The 23,203-nt window shown below is 41.1% G+C and overlaps 1 protein-coding gene across 4 annotated transcripts in view; it reads left to right on the top strand.

Annotated features, from left to right (window-relative positions):
• The first annotated feature begins 5,286 nt into the window (after positions 1-5,286).
• LOC131219051 (aspartic proteinase 36-like) overlaps positions 5,287-23,203 on the top strand; it is a 53,010-nt gene continuing 35,093 nt past the window's right edge. For 2 of the 4 annotated variants that reach the window (XM_058214016.1, XM_058214014.1), the window contains exons 1-4: positions 5,289-5,659; positions 5,757-5,877; positions 12,918-13,345; positions 13,453-13,609. In XM_058214016.1, coding sequence (XP_058069999.1) covers positions 5,352-5,659; positions 5,757-5,877; positions 12,918-13,345; positions 13,453-13,609 — 1,014 coding nt within the window. In that variant the 5' untranslated portion in view covers positions 5,289-5,351. Of the gene's footprint in view, positions 5,660-5,756; positions 5,878-12,917; positions 13,346-13,452; positions 13,610-23,203 lie in introns of all 4 variants that reach the window. The other 2 variants (XM_058214013.1, XM_058214017.1) reach the window with 2 other exon arrangements.

Genomic DNA, 23,203 nt, shown 5'->3' with positions numbered 1-23,203 from the left:
TCTTTCACCAATAATTATAACTAATGTATTTCTCAAATGAACAAAGATGGACAAATAAAACAAAAAATAAGGCTAAAATAATATCGATTTTATTGATTTACAAATGATGCTCATTACAATTGATAGAGTGTCAAATAAATTAAAGAATAAAATAAAACAAAAGATAAATACTTGATGCATCCATAAGAACAAACGTTTTGGGTAGATGGTTAGCAAGATGTGACCAAAATATTCGATTTTCTAAATAAGAACTTAATTGATCGGAATCTGACAATAGAAGGTCACAAACATTTAATCCATTCCTATGGTACTGTAATGATGATGTTGGACAGTGGTGATCTAAGTAAGAGCTAGGCTAAGCTATACTAAAGTAAAGGTAAAGGTAAAGAGTAAAGATAAGTTGTGTTTGGCATGGGGCCTCCAGCTCTTGATCACATTTTCCTTTTATAGCTTCTGGAGGTGGTAAAACCCTCTCTAGGTTTCCTTGTTGGTTCAGGATCCTTCGCAACCACGACTTTAATGTAGTCTTCTCTTACTAGATCTACGTAAATCCTTCACAATTGCTTTTACATAGATTTAAGGATTTGAAATTGTTTTCGGGGCACTATTGCATTTTAATCTGGCTCAATCAGAGCCATCTTCGGATCCCTTTTTTATGACCTTGAATATTCGTTAAGCTTGTGGAACCAGCCCCATAAGATCCTAATCGGGCCTAATCCATCAGTGCCTATCCGCTCAGATATTGGTTCGATATTCAAATACTTGAAGTCTTTGTAATCGCCACAAGAGCTTCGAACGTCTCTGGGAGGATCTCCCATTTTGGAAGAATTGTGAGAGACGGCCTTATTGAGCATATATGGATATGTGCTAGGATCATTGCCTTAGCGGGTCTTTTATAGACGTGCGGGGTATGTTGCCCGAGCACATGCCTTAGGGCAATGTGTCATTCGATGCTTCGTTTCCTCTAATGGCATGCGTATGGTTTTATGACATCGCAATTATGGCGAAAAGGCATATTCCTGAAGTAAAAGGGTAAAAGATATCCTCAGACGTGAGTATGATTCTAACAACATCAGACTATAGTGTCGACGTGTGACAACTTATTATCGATCCACATAGGGGTGTAAAAATGGGTGTAAACACCTTATTAATCAATGGGTATAATGATAATTCCACTACCTTCCCTCGTGGCGGTCTCGAAGCAAATGAGTTAGTGGCCAGGGTGGGTCCCTGTAATATCCACCCTACTGCTACTACCATGTATGTAACGACCTTGGAATTTATGTGCTAATCTTTCCTTAAGTAGTTGTTTTTGGGGTAATTAGCGCTTTACTCGATTGCTTGTGAAATTCGCATCAATCACTTTAAATTGTATCTGCATGGCTCTAAACGTGTAGATTAGTGAGCGCTACGTTACTCTGAAATCTGGGATCCATCGCTAAATCCAGTTGTTCTGGAGAATTTTTGGAAGATCTGGATCGGACCTGGACCGCGCGTCGAAAGTCCGATAGCGATGATCTTAGGCTGTTGCGGTCACCGAGTTGGGCTTGACCATCACCTCGAAAATCAAGTCCATGTGACGTTCTGGGTCGATTTGCTTGAGCTCGGAGTGAAGAGTGTGAGAACGGTTGGAATTTATTTATCTTTTATGAAATCTGAGTTGTGTCACTTGCGCGACGATTTTAAGCTATCTGATCGTTGGATTCTGACCTAATTTCACCCTCTGATCAGGATAGTTGGCTTAGGCATATCGTAGTGCTTGTGAACCTGATCGAGATTCCGTGACCGTTGAATTGAGTGTGGTCCGCCACGGCTGATCTGAAGAGCCGGTCGGTATGAAAACTCAGCTTGACCTAAATCCATGGTCAAGGAGCTTAAGTCCGACCTTTCGTGGTTATAGGCCCACCAGAAGTGCTTCGTTGGATCGAGAAAGGCATACTTTGGTTATAACTTAAGTATACCTTGACCCTGGGGTTATTTTCATCAAGAATAGGCCTATTTATAGTCCTTAAACCTTAGCCCTCTTTTCCATACGAATTTTCTCTAACCCTAGCTTGGAAAGAGAGTGGAAAAGAGAGAGGAAGTGAGAGAGATAAGTTGGTGAATCATCTTGGATTCTTCCTTGTTCTTCTTCATCTTTGAACCTTCACTTTGAATCGTTCTTCTGACGGTTCTGAGTTCTTTTGGGGTAAGTTAACCTAACCCTAACCTGTGTTAGAGCTTAGATTAGTCTTGATGTTGTTGTATCTCATTTCTATCCTTGTCTTAGGGTATCCTATCGCCGTTGACGAAGACAACTCGTCTAAATCAGTTTGGTGTTCTTTCTTTGCTTAAGGTGCGGACTCTAAGTGTATAGGTTATGGTTTTCAAGGCTTTCAATCCCAGTTAGTGATTTATTCTTGTTATGGATGAGATTTCACATGCCAAATGTTGTGTTTACGTTGCTTTCCTGATATACATGTGCTATACTGAGATTTGTGTATTCTGTGTATTTATAAAGTACCGTATACGTATAAAATATGCACTTGTGTTTGCCATGATTATTTGTCATGTATGTATGCTAGATGCATGTATGACAACTCCTTGGTAAAAGGTATTGTCTAAATGCATGTATTTCAACATACGTCATGTATGTTGTTCCATGTATGCTAAGTGTTTGTAGAAATGCATGAATGATCTAAAGTGTAACTTATTACACTTATTGCGGGCGTTGAGAAGTGATTCTCAACACTCCTATTGATGTGCATGATTTCCTTTATGCAAGTTACATTCCAAGTTATTTAAATTCAAGCATCTCCTATGCTTACATTTATGTTAAGTTGATATTCCTCAAGTGCTTAAGTACCATGATTTGAGTTGTTGTTCCATTACTGTTTTACATTCCACATGAGTACATGTAGTAGTGTAATGTGTTTGGGACTATGCCTTAGTCCAGGAAATCGGTAATTGACCCTATATTCGTGGTTGAGATTGCTTTCGCCACGTAGGACTTATTAGACGAACCCGAGCCGTATTAGAGTTGTCGGCAGTGGTTTGGCCACGCGGAGTGTTTGCGCACTCTATGTCGTTCAATTCAACGTGCGCTCGTGCTAGTCGAGTTCGTCAAGTAACCCGATTGTCCGATCTATGTTCACCATGTATGGACGCTACTGCTTGAATCTAGGGTACCGAACTTACCAGTGAAATCCTATTAACTATGGTACTTGATCCGCTAAGACTCATGAGCCGGACATGGTGGTATGGGACACCGTGGTCAAGCTGTCGGCCTACGCTGGGGTGACGAGCCTCCCCGTAGTGACCAGTGACTAACTAAACTCGTGAGCCGATTATGGTGGTATGGGACACTATATTCGTGCTGTCGGCCTACATTGATTGGTGACGAGCCCTTTGTAGTGACCTCGAGCATACCTGGATACCGCAAGGAGGTGACGAGCTGAATTGTGGTAGTAAAGGCATGAAAGGTGTGCATTGATTGGTGATGAGCCCTTTGCTACGACCTCAAACATATGATCGTATGAGATGTCTAGGATTGACGACCCTAGTATGGATCACTGTTTGGATGGTGACATGAGGAAGGTATCTTAGCTTCCCAATCCGGCTGTGTGAAATGGACTAATAACAACTCGGTAATCATATCCATGCACCGCATTTGTATGTGCTTTGTAGATGTGGCGCACTTTGAGGCGATGTCATGCGTAACGTAAGATGAAGATGCTGAGGGTGTACGCGTGAGGGCACGCATCATATTGCATACATCCTTGCATTAACAAGAGTACTTATGATTTATTTAATTATCTTGCTTTATCATTACTGTTTGATTGAACTGATAACATGTTAACCAGTGCCTTATTGTTCCACTGAGTTGATCACTCACTCCCACGTTTCTGGGGCGGTGTTAAACACTCACCAGACTCTGTCTTAGGCTCTGATGTTGCAGATGTGGATGCGACTTCTGAAGCAGAGCGGGAGCTGGATGATGATGAGGATGCCTTCTCGTATATGCAGTTTTCAGATGGGTTCTAGCGAGCCTCGGTCTGATGTGCGGGATCATGGGATTATTTTTGGGAACTTAAATGATGTAACTTGATATTTATAATTTTGTTAAATAACATTTCATACGACCTGTCTTGTATATGTACTTTAGGAATTTACACTTGTACACATATTTTTCTATAAGTCTTCCGCTTGCTTTATTCACTTATCCCTGAATCATATCTGTGTTTTGGCTTAATCTATTCCATGTTTTATGCACTAATACAGTCAACATACATCCATCATTAAATATGTTGCATAAGTGATGTTTTGGAACTCGGGAGCTGAGTTATGCTCGACCCCCGAATTTCAGGGCGTTACAATGTACATCACCCCATGATATGCTGAAGGGCCAAAAAACAAGGATGGGTACGATTTTTGGGTCATATGACTAATCTTTGTGTGTAATCTAATGGATGGAGTGGATTTCATAGAAGTACACAGTGGGCCCATAAAAATCAAGGGTGAAATTATCTCTTTCAACTGTTTCCTTTAGTGTGGCCCACCAAAATCATAGGTTAACCTATCTCTTTTCTCTAAGCCTACTAGAGGACTAAATATATAATGGTCCAAACAGTTCTTACATAAACATTATGGGCCCGACGAAAATCAAGTTCCAGGTCACTTTCCAATAACAGAGCCTACTCTTTAAAAAAGGAATGGTTTGGCACACTCTTATTGATTTGGGGCCACTGTGATGTGTACGCAAAATCTTAGTTTAAGCCCGGGACCAAGTTATCAAGCTAACTTGTAATTCAAGTTTATCTAGCGAAATAGTTGGGAAAGAGTTGTCTGCCCTTGATGTTTTTTAGGGCCACTCTAATTAGGCTAAAAAATACAAAGCCCAAGGTTATAGAATGATAATTATATGGATTAATGAGGTAGCATTTAAAAAATCTTTCTAAAATAGTAGTGTGATGTAACTTTTATATTAATTAGGTAGTTCTTATTAAAATTTTCAAAAACATATAATCTTAACCTCTCTTCAGTGGACTACTGTTTTTTAAAATAAGACCCTCGGATATTTTTAATTTCTGACCGTACAATAAATGCCCAAAAAAATCTAATATTTCAATAATCAAAGGAGTTAGTTTTGATTCTTCATACATCTATACTTATGATCATAATTTGGACGGTTTATTTTGCATTTTTTTCCACGTAAGCATTTTCTGAATAATTTCTAACTGCCAGCGTATCCGTCTTCACTCTTAAGCAGAATATTAAGGTATATCAAGGTATATCTCTTATTAAGTTTTATTACTTTCAAACTCTCTCCCTTTTCCCTCTCTCCTTCTCTCTCTCTCCCTCCCTCTCTCGCTATGCCCGTGTCGTCGATCCTCGCCGCACGTTCACGTGTCCAACTCGCCTCTGCCTTTCTTCTCCTCTCCTCCCTTGCCCCACATGGCCCACAAGCCTTCTTTCATTCCTGCTCCGCTCACGGAGATCCCGTCAATCTCGTCCGTCCTTTCCCCGCGGGCCACTCCATGGTCCTGCCCCTCTTCCTCTCCTCACCCAATTCCTCCCGCCAATCCCTTGATGGGTCCCATCGTCGACACCTCCAGAAAGAGGACCGTTGGATTACCCCCAATGCCCGCATGGCGCTCTACGACGATCTTCTCACCAACGGGTAAAAAACACGCGTCTCAAATCTCGATCTCTCCCCCTCTGTTATTCGATCTTACCTGTTTTCGTTTCATCTCGTTTGGGGTTCCTGATCTGCGCAGGTACTACACCACTCGGCTCAGGATCGGGACACCACCTCAGAAATTCGCCCTCATTGTTGATACCGGGAGCAGCGTCACGTATGTTCCATGCTCGACGTGCGAAGTGTGTGGCGATCATCAGGCAAGTCGGTGTGTTTGGTTTTCATACATACATCCATGCATGCATGTATGTATTGTTTTCTACGTTTTGCAGTCGCCATTATGCCGATTTCTTTGATTTCATTTACTAAGAGGGAATGTAGAATGTTTGATTGAAAATTTACCCAGTGCAATAAATTTTACGGATGCAGGCAATGTTTTTGGTGACCTGTAATGTTTATGTGGTGGGCCACAAGATGGATGGGTGATGCCTGAAAAGTCTTTCCCATGAGATGATCTATCCATTTGATTGGGACTAGTTAAGTGTGGAGAATGGTTTAACTAGTGCCCATTGTAATTGGATTGCTAGGATGTCTGATAGGGGAGACCTTAGGGATGGCCCACCCTTGATGGCCCACCAAAACAGTGGCTTGGGTTTCTGAAAGGTGGGCTCCCACCTATACTGTGCTTGCATTCAACAAATAAAAGGCGCTTTTGATTGAGGGAAGATTATATCCTGGGCTGGGGGCTGTCGGCCATTCAAGGGGATGAGTCGGTACCTTCTAGGGCCAATGGATTGTGATGGGTTGGCTCCCTTTTGTTCTCCAATAGATGACTCCTTGTTATCAATTCATGTTGTGATTCTGGGTGTTGTTTGTTGTTGTATTTTGTGTCTTATTGGGTTTTGCATTCTTTGTTGAATAAAAGTTCATTGTTGTGCATCATCATCATCATCACCATTTCATCCTTATCTCAACTAATTGGGTCAACTACATGAATCCTGTTCCACCATTCCACTCTATCAAGGGCCATAACTGTAGCTAGACCATAAGTTATCGAGTCTTTTCTTACTTCCTTCACTCATGTCCTATTGAGCCTTTCCCTTGCCCTTTTACAGCCTTCAACTTGTACCAACTCACTCTTAGCTGGTGCAGTTCTTGGTCTCTGTTGCACATGACCATACCATCTCTGTCTACTTTCCCTAATCTTATCACCTATTGGTGTTACTCCTTAGTTCCCATGAATGCATTCATTTCTAATTCTATCCTTCTTCATTTTGCTACTCATTCTTCTCAACATCGCCATTCAACTACACTCATCCTATGAACATGTTGTTCCTTAACTACCCAACATTCTGTCTATTCTTATATCTATCCTATAAAATTTCCCTTTCATTTTGAATGGCACACGAGGATCACATAAAAAATAGAAAGCAAACAAAAGAAACAAAAAGAACCTATTATACAATCTAAGCAAAACAAAAACAAGAAGAACTAAAAAGAAACAAAAGGAAAAGCAAAGCAAAGAAAAATACAACTCAACGTGGGGAAAATCCCTAGGGCCGGAGACTGTCAGCCCATTGCAAGCCCAAAAGGGAAGAGAAGGCACTACAATCCACCGAAGGAAGGCTAGTCACCAATTCGAAGCATCCCAAAGATTGATTGCAAAAGCAGCAATGGTTTCACAGTGTTTTAAATATTGACAATATTGGCTGATATATCCCACGATATATATTATATCCCACCTGTGCGATTCGAAACACGTAGATAGTGCTGATATATCCCACCTATTTGATTTAGTGAACATTTTCGATCTTTTTTTTTTTAGTTATAAATCATGTTAAATTAGTGTCAAATGGTTATAAATCTATGATTATTCATGTTTTCCATGAAAAATCATGGATTTGAAGCTTCAATTTCGAGATTTAGGGAGATGGGCCAAGTTGTAGAAAATTGGGAAAAATCAAATTTCTCAATTTTTCACAAATCAGTTGCAATATTTGTATCCAAACACAAAATCGAACATGTATGTAACTTGATCTAGTGATTCTTCTTTTGCTTTTGAATATATTACTTGTGTTTCCATACATGTCTTCTTGCGTTTATAAGTTGTATGAATAAACTTTGAATATGCTTGCATCAGTTCAGTTGGACAACACATATATTAGGACCCCATACAAAGGAAACTCCTATTATGTGCATTTTTTTGGGGTAATTTTTTGATTTCTAAATGTGTATTGGTGTCTTTTTCAACAATCCCTGAAGTTTCATTGAAAAATTCAACCAATTTCCCATTGTTCCAATGTTTTCCAACAACAACGATACATTACGCAATACAACTGATATATCTTATGCGATAACTGATATGTATTCGTATCCCAAGGGTGTGATACATTATGCGATAACGATATTTAAAACATTGTGGTTTTGCTTTCTCCAAATGGCCCAGAGGAATGCTATATCTACGAGGCGCTAAAGAGGCTTTAGTGAGTCGCGGTGATTGATCTATGCCAAGTGAATGGCAAACCGAAGATATTGCTAGGCATGACCCAAGAAATCCCAAACTTGGTTGGAATAGAAGACTGGATTTCTAAGGAAAAAAGACAATGGAGGAAGAGATCATTGGTCTCAGTATCACTGTGGCGAAGGAGGCATATATTGGGGAGGGCTTGATGCAGGATGTGTGGTCTATACTAAATATGATGCAAATAAATTATAAACGGATTAAAGTGCAATTCAAAGCATAAGACATATTAGCCTACTACAAATCTAAGAAATCAAGTAAACAATAAAATTCAGATTTCAAGCTAAATCACAATCCCACAATAAACTAAATCATATAAAACATGAATTTCAAAGGATTAATGGAAGGTGGAATTCCCACTTTATCACAGGCATAGGTCTAATTCAAAGGGCTGATTTGGTCTCTTTAGGGTTAAGGATATGGGAATCTAGGGTTAGGATTTGAGTATATAAGGTTAGGGATTTGAAAGGAATAAGAACTTTGGAAGGATTTGAGAATTTAGGATCTTATAGGAAATAGGAGATTGGGGTTTCATAGGGAATTGGGAATTAGGGCTTGGAAAACTGGGGTTTAGAGGTGAATGGAAGTAGGGTTTTAGGCTAGGGTTTAAGGGGAGGGAAGAACAATCGAAGAGAGGGAAGAAAGGAAGTTTGATGGCTGATCGTACAGTGGTACGACCCTATCCGTACAATTGTATTGATTGACTTGTACGGACAAGCAATCTGTACGTGTGGGCTTAATGGAGATGGGATGGGTTTTGGTGGGGAGAGGGATAAGAGAAGATGGCTTAGGAATAGTGGGTTTAAGTTTAAAAGAAAAGAATAAAGGGATCTAGTGTTGGCGAAGAAAAGAGGGATTTGAGAAGAAGATGAGAAAGACAAGAGAGAAATACATTTTTAAAGAGAAATAAGAGATGAAATATTAGGCTTCACAACTTGTTATCACACCATTAATCTCCATTCACAGGAAGAGAAAAGAGTTTTCATTCAAATCATCCATCATCCCTTATTCCCTCCCCCCCCCCCCCCCCTCCCCAAGTCTCAGAAAAGATTTATTTATTTATTTATTTAAAATATGCTAAGATCACAATGATTCAATTGTTCGATCAAAGCGTCCTCAAGATTCAACCATCTGATTAACGTGTCCTCGCAATCCATTGGTCTAAACTCCTTAATAAACAACTCACATGCATCTTCCTAGTGTAGGGCCTTCAAAGATGCATGATCATGCATGTGGGGTCTTTGATGTGGCCCACCTGGGCCCATGTAGTGGTCACCAAGCCAAGGTAAAATTGGAGCTTATCTCCTCCTCATCTGGTATACTCTGTAAGGTGCTTGGATGTCCTCATCAGGGCCATGCTCCACTTCCGTTAAATTGTCAATCATGAGAGTTCTCCCTCTGTATAGGAGCCAAACATAGGCAACAACTCTCGACGCGCCTTTGTAGGGCCAAATGAAGGAAGGAAATTTTGCATTTTGGGGGGAAAGGCGAGGGGGAGCTTCTCAACTTCCGATAGAGGGACTTGGATGAAAAATGACTAGACGGGCAAAGTGACCAAGAAGCGGAATCCTCCACACAGGGTTAGGTTTGGTACCATCTAGGAGCTTAAGAAGACTAAGGAAGTCTTGGATCTCAGAGTTTGACTGCGATCTCCTGCAAGTGGGGCACTAGACCCTAGAACCAACGTTAGAGAAGCAATCCGCCATAAAGCAAGACAAATTAGAGGCTATTCTGGCTAAGATAGGGAAGAGAGACTGGAAAGGGGAGACTGAGATCCAATGGTCCTACCAGAAGTGAATTCTTTTACTGTCGTTGAGACCAAAGGAGAAGCTATCCAGCATAAAAGGCCGAGGGAAGCGACAACTTTCCAACAAGGAGAGGCATGATAGAGAGAAGAAGGCTTTGTAAACCAATTTCATTAGTTGGAGCCATACTTGCTAGCTATACTTTCTTGCATCATCAATGCCTTTTTGAACTGCCGCACCAAGCCCACTTACCAAGAAGGGTGGAATTGATATCCGCCAAGACCTGAATCCCAACACCCCGCTTAGAATAAGGTTTGCAGACCTCGGAGCAAATGAGCAAGCAGAAATTCTTGATGTCAGAATTGTCACTCCAGAGAAAGTCTCTTTGAAGCTCCTTTGGCTTAGAGAGAACCATAGAGAAACAATGAAAAACAAAGAGAAAGTAAGACGGGAGATTGGATAGAGCTGATTCAATGAGAGTCAATTAGCTCCCAAGCAACATAAACCGACACCACCAACGGCTAGCTTACGCTCTACTCTCTTGATAACTGCATCCAATATATGCTTGGCAATGCAGAAAGGAAGGCCAAGATAGGTAGTTGGGAGTGAACCAACCTTATAGCCAAAAGCCTCTGCAAACTCGAGCAACTGGTCAGAACATATATTGATACCCAACAATTCGCTTTTACTCAATTTAATCTTGAGGCTTGAGACTGCTTTGAAACAATGGATGAGTTTACTGAGATTAACGAAGGCTGATAGAGAGACCTCAAAGAAGAGGAGGGTGCCATCTGCAAACTGGATGTGGGAGGCCAAAGCAGAGAGATTAGCCATGGAAAAACCTTGGATCAAACCCACCGATTCCCCCTTCCCAGTAATATGTTGAAGCCTTCAGAGGCTATGACAAAAAGGAAATGGGAGAGTGGATCCCCTTGTCTCAGACTTTTAGAAGAGGAGAAAAAAAACCTTTAGGAGAACCATTAATGAGCATAGAAGAAGAAGCAGACGAATGACAGGCTCGGATCCAGCCACGCCACTTCTAGCCACAACCGAGGCGACCCAAGATGTAGTCCAGACAAATCCCAGTCCACATGGTTAAAGGCTTTCTCTAAATCGAGCTTATAGACCAAACCACCCATCTCCGATCTATGACAAGAGTGAATTAATTCATGGGCTAGGAGAGTGCAATCAAGGATCTCTGCTGATTAGCCAGGAATACACTTTGAGCCTCAGAGATGATTGAGGATAAGCTTGGTCTCAGCCGGGAAGCTAAGACTTTCGTTAGGATTTTGTAAGGACTAGGAGGCTAATTGGTTTGAAATCCTTGGGATCAGACGCTCTATTGATTTTAGGATAATGGTTATGAATGAAGCTCCCATGGCTTGAAACAGATGGCTCGAAGAGTGAAAGTCTTGTATAAAATCCACTTGAGTCCTTTTTTAACAGATCCAAAAACACTTGAGAAGGGAAGCTCGTAGGGAAGAGTCCTTAATCGAGAGGGGTGAAGATTCTTCCTGCACATCAAGGGACCGAATTTTCGAAAGAATGTTAATGGCAACATCCCTGAGATCCTCCTGCGTCTCTTTCCTCTAGTCAATCAAGTTAGACTTGACAAGTTTTAGCTTCTTACTTGGGACAAAACTTGGTTGCGAAGATGGAGAAGGAATTCCACCAGTTCGAAATTAGAGAGGGGAAGCCATCAATTTCGAGCCATGAAAGCTCATATCGAAAGGGCTTGGGCCCCCAACATTCCTCAAGGACATCAAGCAAAATGAAAGATGGCTACCATTCGAGTTTTTGAATTCGAAAGAAAACCAAACAACATTAAAGTCCCCTCCAAGACACTAGGGCAGGGACCATGTCTTGAGAAGGCTTTATAGGGGCTGTAGATCGAAGAAAAAACCCATTTGAATCTTGAAGGAAAGGTCCCTAGGGCCACAAAGACCGAATAGGCTCTGTTAAGGGAATCCTCACACCAAGAAGAAGAATCCAGGCAACTACGATTTCCTTAGAGGAGCCATTTGCATCAAGAGAGATATGTTCTTTCTAATGGACCCCCCACAGAGCGTCAATATTGGACTTACTAATTGATTGGAGTTTAGTTTCTTAGAGTGCCACTATCTGAGGCTTGAATTTCTGGCACATGTCTTTGACATGGGCTTTCCTCTGCCGTCGAGGCCACATGAGTTTAGTTTCATTGCTGTTAAAAGAAAAGGCATCATGTAACACCTCATATTTGAGTTTGAGTTAAGAATGCCAATCATTTCTCTCACCTGCTGCATTGAACTAAATAATTCATAATGGAGTCACTTTCTCTCCTTCAGCTTGAAGAACAGCAATCTGTGTGCGTGTGCATGTGTATGTGTGTGTGCGCGTGTGTGTCTATATATATATATATATTAATGTATGTATGTATGCATGAGAGACAATTTCAAGTCCAACTGGTTGGACTATATTTTATGATCCACCAATGATTATTTTTGGCAAAAATCAGCCACATCGACTTGCCATGTGGACCACACTTGTGTTTTGTTATTTATCAATGGTTAAAAGTTGTCTTCTATGGTGTGGCCCACCTAATGAATGGATGGTGCTGATTTTTCCACAAGGTGATCCTCATGGTGGGGATACTGTACTAGAAGGGTTGGTTGTCGAACAAACATGATAGGTTGGAAGTTATTCGCTGGGTGGACTGTAATTATGGTCCAACCAGCTGGACTTGAAACCTTCTACACACGCGCATGGGTTTGCAAGTTGCTGCACCTATTATTCTGACATGTATGTGTTCATATTTTCTTTACAGGAAGTATTAGTTGCATTCCTGTCATCTCTTCCATTCTTCATTGTGTGGTAAACCAGATCTGTTGATATTGTTGTCTAATGGCTGCATTATAGCCTTACTTTGTTATCTATGACTATCAAAAAAACTTACCCCATGGTTACTGATTCTCCATGCCTTGAATGTTCTTTACAGAAACTTTTTTAGTTTCTTTTCCTTTCTCAGTTTTGAATGCTTGTTTTTGTTACCATCCAGGATGCAAAGTTCCAGCCTGATTTGTCAAGCACTTACCAACCAGTAAAATGCCATTTGAATTGTACTTGTGATGAGAAAAATACACAGTGTGTTTATGAGAGGCAGTATGCAGAAATGAGCTCTAGCAGTGGGGTTCTTGGTGAGGACGTTGTCTCTTTTGGTGATGAGAGCATGCTTGAGCCCCAACGTGCCGTTTTCGGTTGCGAAAATTTGGAAACTGGCGATCTTTTTAACCAACGTGCTGATGGCATAATGGGTCTTGGCCGTGGTGAGCTCAGTATAATGGATCAATTGGTTGACAAGGGAGTAATCAGTGATTCATTTTCTTTATGTTATGGTGGGATGGACATGGGTGGTGGTGCAATGGTTCTCGGTGGAATTTCTCCTCCTGGTGATATGGTCTTTTCTCATTCTGATCCAGTCCGCAGGTATGGTTTTGTACTTGTTTTCTTACAGATTGTAATTATCAATTTTTTCCTGACAATTACATTTGATACATCTGACGCATTTACTCTTAGTTTCGGGCTGGCAACAGTCCATATTACAATATTGAGCTGAAGGAAATCCATGTGGCCGGAAAGCCGTTGCAATTGAATCCAAGGGTCTTTGATAGCAAGTATGGAACTGTCCTGGATAGTGGTACTACATATGCATACCTACCCGAAGCTGCGTTTGTAGAGTTCAGGGATTCTGTAAGGTTTCCTGGATTTTTTCTTTCTTTTAATTAATTTCAAAAATAAGTTCATTATAAATGCTAAATTTCTGTTAGCTTTGTTCTTGCTTCTAATTGCAGAAGGGACATATTTCTATTCCTGAGTAAAGGCCTGTTTGATTACCATGGTTTTTCCCTATTTTCTTTTTTCTGCCCTAACTGTGCCCGATTGGGTGCTGATGCTGAGCCCAATAATGGTGTTAGTGGGCTGTCTGGTGGACTTCAAATGAACATTAAATAATGGAAAATGGACTGCATATTTTTGGCTCAGATACAGTTTGTACAGATTGGATCTTTATATGGGCTGATCGTGGATGTATCCTGATGAGATCTTTTCAAAAGACGTCTTACATCACTCATATGTGCTATGTATTGGCATGTGTGAGGGGTCGTAGAGTTACGAGCATCACCAATTATATACTTGTGGGTTGTTTTGTCTGGCTTTGAGCCTTTGTTGTGATTTCAAAGCCTGAGAATGCGTCGAAAAGGAAAAGAAAAGCGTCGAGACTCCAAAGTTCAGCAGTCTCATCGGTTGATGACTAGAAGAAAAAGCTCGAGGTCTGCGAAAGAGCGCTCGGGATCGGCTTCCATTCGTAGTCAATCTAAATCTAGAGGTAGGTACTGTTCTCCGGTTCTTCATAGAGAGGGATGAGGGACCCGAGGTAAGGATCCTTCCAGGAAATCCAATTTCTTGTCGCACCCTCGGAGTGAAACCTTTGGTCATGGCGGTTCCAAAGATCTAGATGGTGATTTTGTGTGAGATTAAGTTTCTTTTCGAAGGTCTACTTCTGATCATCGGGAGCAGATCGAAGGTTTAGCTCGTAGCAAGAAAGGAAAGGAAGTAGTGGATGCATTTGGCGGGGATAGGGATGTTGATGGGGAGGGTTCGTTCCAAAGCTAGAGCCTTCGTTATCTTGAAGAGCTGAGAAGGAAGGGGTTCTAGGAGTTCAAACACTTCGATGATTCAAGAGGGTGGTGAAAGTGGGAGTTAAGAAGATGCTTTGTCGTAAAGCTCAGACGGTCTCCTTTAACCCTTTGAGAGAACTAAAGAATGGATGGAGATCCACTTCTAGAGGGTTTTTGGGAGATTTGGGAAGGTGCGAGAAGTCATTATGCCGAAGGAACAAGGGTCCACTTCCATTAAGGGGTTCGCCTTTGCAAGGATGAATAGTGATGGGGAGCTTCTAAGAGCTGTGGAAGGTCTAGGTTAGCAATTTTGTGGGAAGGAAATTCGTGTGCATGTGGCACACTATGGGCCGGAGAAGGTGAACTCAGAGAGCGGGAAGGCCCTCATTTGTTGTCCAAACGCCCCCCTCCAAAGGTTCAATTTCAATTCCTTGCCCCTCTTCCCCCTTCTCTGGTGGTGTTTGTAGGAATCTCCATCCATGGAAGTCCCCTGGTGTCCTATAAGGATTGTCTTCAGGGAAGTGGGACCGTTGAATATCCTTATTGTATCTGTATCGGCACGAGACGATACAAAATACGGGGTCATATCAGCCCCATACGAAAAATTTGATTTGCATTGGTCAATATGGGGCGTATCGACACTGATGTGAGGCCGATACGCCCATAAAAGCCTAATTTTGATTTTGATTTTGATTTTTTTGATTTTTTTTAATTTCACTCATGTCTCCTCCTCCTCCTCTTCTTCTTCTTCTTCTTCTTTTTCATTTAAACCATGGGAGAAGCTTAAAAATCATTTTAGGCTAGTTCTAGAGCTATTTTAGGATCAAAACAAATGATTTGAATGGGATTTGACAAATTGAAGCAAAGTGGACCATTATGGAAAAAATCGGAAAGAAGGGTAAACCTTCACTTTCTTTCTGATATTTTCATCTTCCTTTTGCTGTATTTCAATGTAATGGGGCCTAGTTTACCAAATCATGCTTGATTTGTGTTCAATTAGGGCCTATTTAGTTGACCTTTAATGAGTCAAACCGATAGACAACATTCTCAACAAATAATGGTTCAATACACCATCATATGCATGCCCAAAATACAAAAAAAGGATTAATTCTTTATTATCTTATTATTCCCTTTTCCCCTGATATTTTCCTTAATTCTTTGTCTTAAAAAATCATTCTAACCGATACGGCCCTGATATTGATACATTCCGCCTCGTATCTTTTTTCTACCGAGTGACATTCAAAACCATGCTCCCCTGATGTTCTTTTTCCTCCATCCCTCCTCAGTGCCCCTTCACCCCCTCTGATGGAAACCCTGTCCTTTCAAGTGTTTAGGAAGATAGGGGATCAACCTTCGATTCTTGTTCTAGAGTCTATCCTAGCCAAAGCCAGAGAGAACTTCCAATAGAGTGTGGTGGTGTCTCTTTGTCAAGGTTTTCCTTTGTAGGATCTGTTCATCTGGTTTCAGTTCTATGCTTGTTTGAATCGGGAGATATTGTCCTCTGCTTCCTCTCTCCCTTGGTCGTCTGGGTCTCCCTCAGACCCTTTTCTTGATATTGATAAAATAGTGTTTACAGGTAATCTGCATTGGGTTGGACCAAGGGAGGCAATCTGTAAATGGTGTGATTGGTCTAGATTTGGGAAGGAGAATGCTTGGTTCATCTTCCCCGATGCCCCATTGGAACTCTGGTTTGAGGATTTATGTCTCTTTGGGTTCTTGCGTTAGAGAGGTCTTAGTTAATCAAGCAACTGTGAATTGGGAAGAACTTTGTTCAGTTGGACTTTTGATTAGGGTGAAGAGGACGACAGAGGTGCCTTTCTTCTGTCAGAAGACTCCATGGTAATTAGGGTGGTTTGGGAGGGTAAATCCAACTTGGATTCTGAGAGGGCTGGGCAATTTTCTTGTCCCTAGGAAGCTTTTTGTTGATGGAGCTTCATTGCTGGTGTCTTGCAAACTACAATGTTATTATGGTCATACATATGACAAGTGTGTCTCCTCCATTCCCATTCTTGCATGTGAATCGAGAATTGCCATGCTTGCCTCAGCTGAGGGCAGTGTTCAAATTGTCGACGAAATGTCGATATTATCAGAGATAATATCGGTGTCGCTAGTCTAGCGATACCGAAACCCCAATTTTTCGTTTCTCTCCCTATTATTGGCGAAAAATCGGAGATATTGTCGATAATTTTGGATTATCGCTGAGAATATCGACCGTAGCCACCAACCACGCAGCCAACAACCCATTTTTTCGATAAATAGGTAAAAATAAGAGGGAAAAAAAAAAATCAAAAAATCGCTTTGATTTCGCTGTTTTTGTAAATACGTGAGAGTGATAGCGTACCTGGTTAATCGAAACTCACAGCTCGGAAGAATGCCTCATGTCGATCTTCGAACATTGCAAAGAGGTAAGAAAAACCTCAAAATCCCCTTTCCCTTTTCCATTTGAAGCTTGAAATTTCGGCGAAAAATCAGTGATTTTGGGAATTTCCTCGCGATTTGGGAATGATATAGGGTTTCGAAACCCTCCCTCAAAAACCCCCTTCAACAAGAATCCCTCGTAAACAACATTTCAGGGTTTTCTTCCTCTTTTTTTTTTTTTTTTTCTTTATTTCGGGCTCAATATGAGGACGCGAATTGGCCGGTGTACCTTACACCAGCTGTATACCTGCTGTATTGATGTCAGCAAGTTAAGTGGGTCTGATGATGAGGTATGTGTTATATCCAGACCGTTAATCCATTTGGCGAGCTCGTCTTAAGAAGTTAGAAGAAAAATAAGACAGATCTAACTATCAAGTGGACCACACTGCAAAAACGCAGTGGGAAATTGAACGTCTACCATTGAAACACGTTTTTGGGTCACAGAAGTTTTGGATCACTATGAAATTTGTTTTTCCTCTTCATTCATGTCTTTGTGACATTATGAACAGATTGGATGGAAAATAAACGCTATGGTGGTCCCTAGCAAGGTTTCAACGGTGTACATCAATCTTCCCCCAGTTTTGTGTGGTGGGGTCCACTAAAGCTTTGGATCCGCCTCATTCTCTGGGTAATGCCTTAAAATAATATCTCTAAATGAATGGACGTTGTGGATACAACATGTACATCCTAGTAGGGTCCACGGAACTTGGTGACGTGTAGCGAGTGTCGCTACGTCAGTATCTAATCCGCGTCTGGTTTTTACGTGGAAAGCAGATTGCGTACTGAGTTATACGCTCTTATCGTATCGAGTAAACTCTATTAGGCCCACCGTGAATGCATCTGGTCCATCCACGCCGTCCATCCGTTTTTTCATATTATTTTAGGGGTTGAGACCAAAATTTAAGCATAACCAAAGATCAAGTGGACCATACCATTGGAAACAGTTGGAATAATAACTTCCACCGTTGAAACATTTCTTGGGCCCACGGTGATGTTTATTTGTCATCCAACCTGTTCATAAGATCACATAGACATGGATGAAGGGAAAACACAAATACAAGCTTGATCCAAAACTTTCGTGGCCCCCAAGAAATTTTCAACAGTAGATGTTCAATTCACACTGTTTCCCATTATGTGTTCCACTTGAGGTTTGGATATAGTTCATTTCTACGCTCGAGGCCAAAATTTATCTATTAAAATGGTTGGACGGAGTGGATAAAATACATAAATCATGGTTGACCCCACAGAGTTTACACAGTACGCTTAACCTATTGAGTTACTCGGTACGCAATCCGCTTCCTTTTAACATAAGTGGTGTGTGGATGTCACCAAGTTCTGTGGACCCCACCATGATGTATGTGTTATATCCACATGGTCCATCCAATTAGCGAGATCATTTTAGATAGTGAACCCAAAAATGAGGCAGATCCAAAGCTAGGGTGGACCACACCGCCAAGGCAATGGGGACAATGATTCCTACTGTTGAAACCTTCCTAGGCGCCATGGCCCACAGTGGTGTTTATTTGTCATCCAAGTTGTTCATAAGATCACACGGGGATAGATATGAAGGTAAGATACAAAAATGACATGGATCCAAAACTTTTGTGGCCCCTAATAATTTTTCAATGGGAGGCATGTTCAATTCACATTGTTTCCTGTGGTGTGGTCCATTTGAGCATTGGATATGCTTTATCTTTGGGATCAAGCCTTAAAATTATCTTGTAAAATGGATGGATGGGGTGGATAAAATACATAAATCACAATGGGCCCCACACAGTGATAAGCGTACTGATTTATAGGGTGCGCACATGTCACTTGTTTGTATCCGTGGATTGATGGGTCGATGTTATGTGGGGTCATCATAATGATAAATATTTTTATCAATGTTCATTTATTTTGATAAATAATTTTAAGGCATGAGTCTAAAATGAGACGGATTTGCATGACTGCATCTCAGGTGGACCACAGTAAAGGAAACAGTGGTGATTAAATGCTCACCATTAAAAACTTCATTGGGCCATTGTAATGGTTTTTTTTTTTTTTTTTTGCCATCCAACCTCTTGATTAGGTTACACAGATCTTGATGAAGCGAAAACACGGTTTAGATTATGTTAAAATTTGCCACATGTATCATTTTCAAATGTTAGGTATCAAGCGTCATACACAGCCAAAGTATCAAATACCACACTGATTGGATAATCTAATCCATCCTTGATTTGGCATCTTTGAGTTCATTTACTTTTATGTCTTAATTACTGTATACTAGCTGCATTTGTATTATATGAACTCATTTTGGTTACCATTTGAGTTATTTTTTACGACAACGCATGCTTTTTGGCTCCCATTAAATGAAAACTTCTAATTTAATGCATTCTTTTTGCAATTTTTTCATTCTTGAATATGTAAATATGTGTATTTAGGCATGTCCTGAAGTTTCACTAAAAAATTCCACCATTTTCTCCATGTTTCTCCCTTTTTCCCTGCATTTCCGATTGTCGGCAATATTATCGGCGATAACGATATCATATCTTTATCTCCGGGCAGTGAAACTTGTAGCGATGCCGACAACTCGAACACTGGCTAAGGGACAACTGGTCGTGCCTCATCGGAATGCTATCTATTCGAATGCTCCATTTTGTCCTTAGCTTCTTGCCCAAAGATGCTTGGGCAATATGATCTTGAATGTTTCGGGCTCGATTGATATTTTGCCTAGAATTTCGTGTTATAGAAGTCAGATTATATCGACTTCTCACCCGAGCAATGTTTTTCCACGGTATAGCTTTGTCCTAGATTATAATTTCTCTCCCTTTGTTGGGACGTGTGGCCTGAGATGGTCCTCGACCGTCCCTTTATCTACATGTCAACTATAGAGCTTTTTTGTTCTAGCCTCGTGTGTCACAATGGCCATGCATCAAGAAGAGAGTCTCTCCATTTTGGCCTTAAGCATAGCCTAGGCCATATGCAAGCCACAAAGTAATCGTAAATCTGCATCGCCCTAGCCATGTGTCAAGAGGAGATCATCCTAGTCTGCATCTCTTTGAGGGGAGGCGCTGTACATCTGTCCCTAGGCTTTTTCCCTTGGGCAGTGAGACTCAGTTGCTACTGCTCTCAACAACCAAGATGATCCTATTTGTTTGATTACCTCTCCTTTGGACACATGTCATTTGCACCCCAACATTGAGCTTATCCTCATAGAGAAAAGAACGGAGTTTCCTAGAGCGTTAGAAAAACAGAAAAAGAAGACGTCCCCTCTCCTCTCTCTTTTAATCTTGAAGAATTTTCTTTCGAGGACTCTTATGGTAGCTCTGATGTTGGTCTGACGGATGAAGCCTTTGTTGATGACAATCAGTCTTGGGGTTTGATCCAAAGTCCTCCGATTCTTCTCCTTTGGCAATTCTCTCGCCCCTGACCAATCCGAGTCGGGATTGAGGTGTTTCCCTGAGTTGCTTGATCTCCCTCTCCCCATCCTCTCAATTGATTGAAGTCTTTTCTTACTCCTTTGTCATCTCCGGTCCCTATGCCTTTGCAATGTCCTTTTTCTATTTTCAGTCTTCTTGTAAGTCATCCCCAGGGCTTGGTCGGTCCCCTCGCCTTGGTTCCTATTCCTCAGGATGATCCCTCCCTTGCCGCCTCTTATTAGCCAGAAGTGAGGGGTCGAATGAGTTGGCGCGGATGCCTGTTGAGGATGCTTTAGAGGTCTCCCCTAAGTGCTTCCTTTGGAATGGATGGTCTTAGGGTTCCTCAGGGAATTGTCTCCCCGACATCCATTTCGGTGGAGGTGTTGGAAGGTCTTGTGGAAGCTATTAAAAAAAAGCGATGGGTTAGGGATGCTGTTTGCCATGTTAGGAGACTTTTGGGTGTGGTGTTTGGAAATAGGGATGAAGATTTCATCGCCTTGTTTAAGCTTGTGGTAGAGATGGGGCTACGTGTCCCTGTGGATGGGGTCTCCTCGCTGGGTTCTCCAAAGTCTTGCCATCGTAACTGAGAACTTCATAACCTAGGCATTTCCCCGATGGGTCAGTTGGAAACATGGTGTGCCGTAAAGGCCGTTATGGGACCTTAAAGGCTGTTACGTAAAGGTAATGGTAGCAACTGTTACTTGTTACGGGGTCGTAATAGTTGTAATAGCCGTTATGGAAAAAATGACTAGTAACCATCATTAATAGTTCGTTAGGCCCCTTATAAAAGCCGTAACATCCCTGTAATTGTCTATTATGGCATAAATACAAGTTTCTTGGATTTTTTTTTTTCAACATTACAGGGCAAATATACGTTTTGGGGTTTTCCCTTTTAGTAAAGAAGAGACCGTAACAGTTGTTACGACCCGTATCGTAAAGGTAGCGGTGGTGGCCGTTATGGCCACCATTGCTGTTATGGAATACCTTGGTTGGAAACCATTTTCAGGTAGGGGATGAAAGGAAGAGGGGTTAACAAGGTTACCCAATGAAGATCCTTTTCTAGAATGTGAGAGGTTTGGGCTGCCCTTATAAGCAGTCTTAGGTAAAAAGAAATGTGCTCATGCTTAAAAGCTCAGATGATTATTCTTCAAGAGATTGTTATTCAAGAGACTAAGTTGACTTGGTTCCAAAGAAATGTGCTCGGATCAATTCTTTGTGGAGGAAAAAAAGGTAATGATTGGTTAGCTATGAATGCAGATGGCTTGACTGGAGGAAATATGCTTATCTGGGATTCTTCCGGTCGAGTGAAGGAAGATAATTGTGTGGGTCTGTTCTCTGTCAATGTGGTTTTTTGAGAAGTTTCTTCGGGACTTCATTGGTTTTTTTTTTTCCTGGAGGTTATGGCCCATCTAGACCATCTCTCCATACCTCTCTGTGGAATGAGCTTTCTTTTGCTAAAGACAAATGGCATCTCCCTTGGTGTGTGGGATGTGACTTTAATGTGGTTTAGTTTATTCATGAAAAAATGAATTGGACCTGGGTTTCCTCTTCTATGCAGGGCTTCTCAGAGTGGATAAGCAAACATGAATTGTTGGATCTTCCTATGAGGAATGTGAAATATACTTGGTCTAATGGTCAATCATCTCCGACCATGTCCCTGTTAGACAATATTTTAGTTTCTCCTGACTGGATCCAACGATTCCCATTTGCTTGCCAAAAAGGATTGCCCAGGCCTATCTTCGATCATTGTCCAGTGCTTTTGGAAAGTGATGAGATAAATTGGGGGCATAAACCTTTTAGGTTTGAATTAGCTTGGCTGGAGATGGAAGGATTCACATCTCTAGTGTTAGAATGGTGGTCATCCTTTGTAGTTGATGGTTTTCTAGGCTTTAGGCTTTTAAAAAACTTCAGATGCTGAAATATAAGCTGAAGGCTTGGCACTAAGAGATATATTTTTTTTAATTTTTTTAATTTTTTTTTAATTTTTTAATTTGAGGATAACTGCATTCATTAAAAGGAAAAGATACAGAAAAGATTCAAAAAAAGGGCAAGGAAAACTACTGAGATAGCAACAAACCTAGCCCCCTAAGAAAGGCAAATCTACATCCTTAAGCCCAAGAACAATTCCCGCCCATTCGAAGATCAAGTTTTTAGCTCTGGACCAGACTGATGGCACTGAGAGATTTTTGGTTAGAGTGAAGCAGAAATGGCGTCTTTGTTTGCTGCCATTCAAGCCTTGGATGTCAATGAGGAAGGAGGTCAAATTATCTAAGGGTGAAATCACATCTAGAGCTAAGTTAGCTGTTGACTATTAGCTCTGGATGTCAATGAGGAAGGGGGTCAATTATCTAAGGATGAAATCACATATAGAGCTAAGTTATCTACTGACTATTATGCTAGATTAGAAGAGGAGGAAATACAATAGTGCTAGCAATCCTGAGCTATTTGGCTCAAAGAAGGTGATCGTAATATGAAGTTTTTTCATGGTATAGCCAGTGCTCTTGTGTGGGTGAATTCTATCTCCTTATTAATTGATGACCTTGTTGTTTCTGATAAGATTCCATTTATAACTCTATAGTTAGTTTCTACCGTAACTTGCTATCTTCAGATAATGTTTCCTGGCCCTTGATGATTTATCTTTCAATTCTGTTCCACTTGAGGGGGTTGCTCTTCTGGAAAAACCCACGGAGCTTGATGAGAGTAAATTTGTTGTTTGGGAAATAGGGAGGAATAAAGCTCCTGGGTTAGATGGCTTCCTGATTGCCTTCTTTCAATCATTCTATGAGGTGTTGATCTTCTCAATTTCATGTCTAATTTCTTTGAATCCAACAGATTGCCTGCCGAGATGGGAT

This window comes from Magnolia sinica, chromosome 11 (genome assembly GCF_029962835.1).
Source record: "Magnolia sinica isolate HGM2019 chromosome 11, MsV1, whole genome shotgun sequence".
Classification (NCBI taxonomy): Eukaryota; Viridiplantae; Streptophyta; class Magnoliopsida; order Magnoliales; family Magnoliaceae; genus Magnolia; species Magnolia sinica.
The sequence above is the reverse complement of the archived record's forward strand: the minus strand, read 5'-3'. Positions and strand labels throughout refer to the sequence as shown.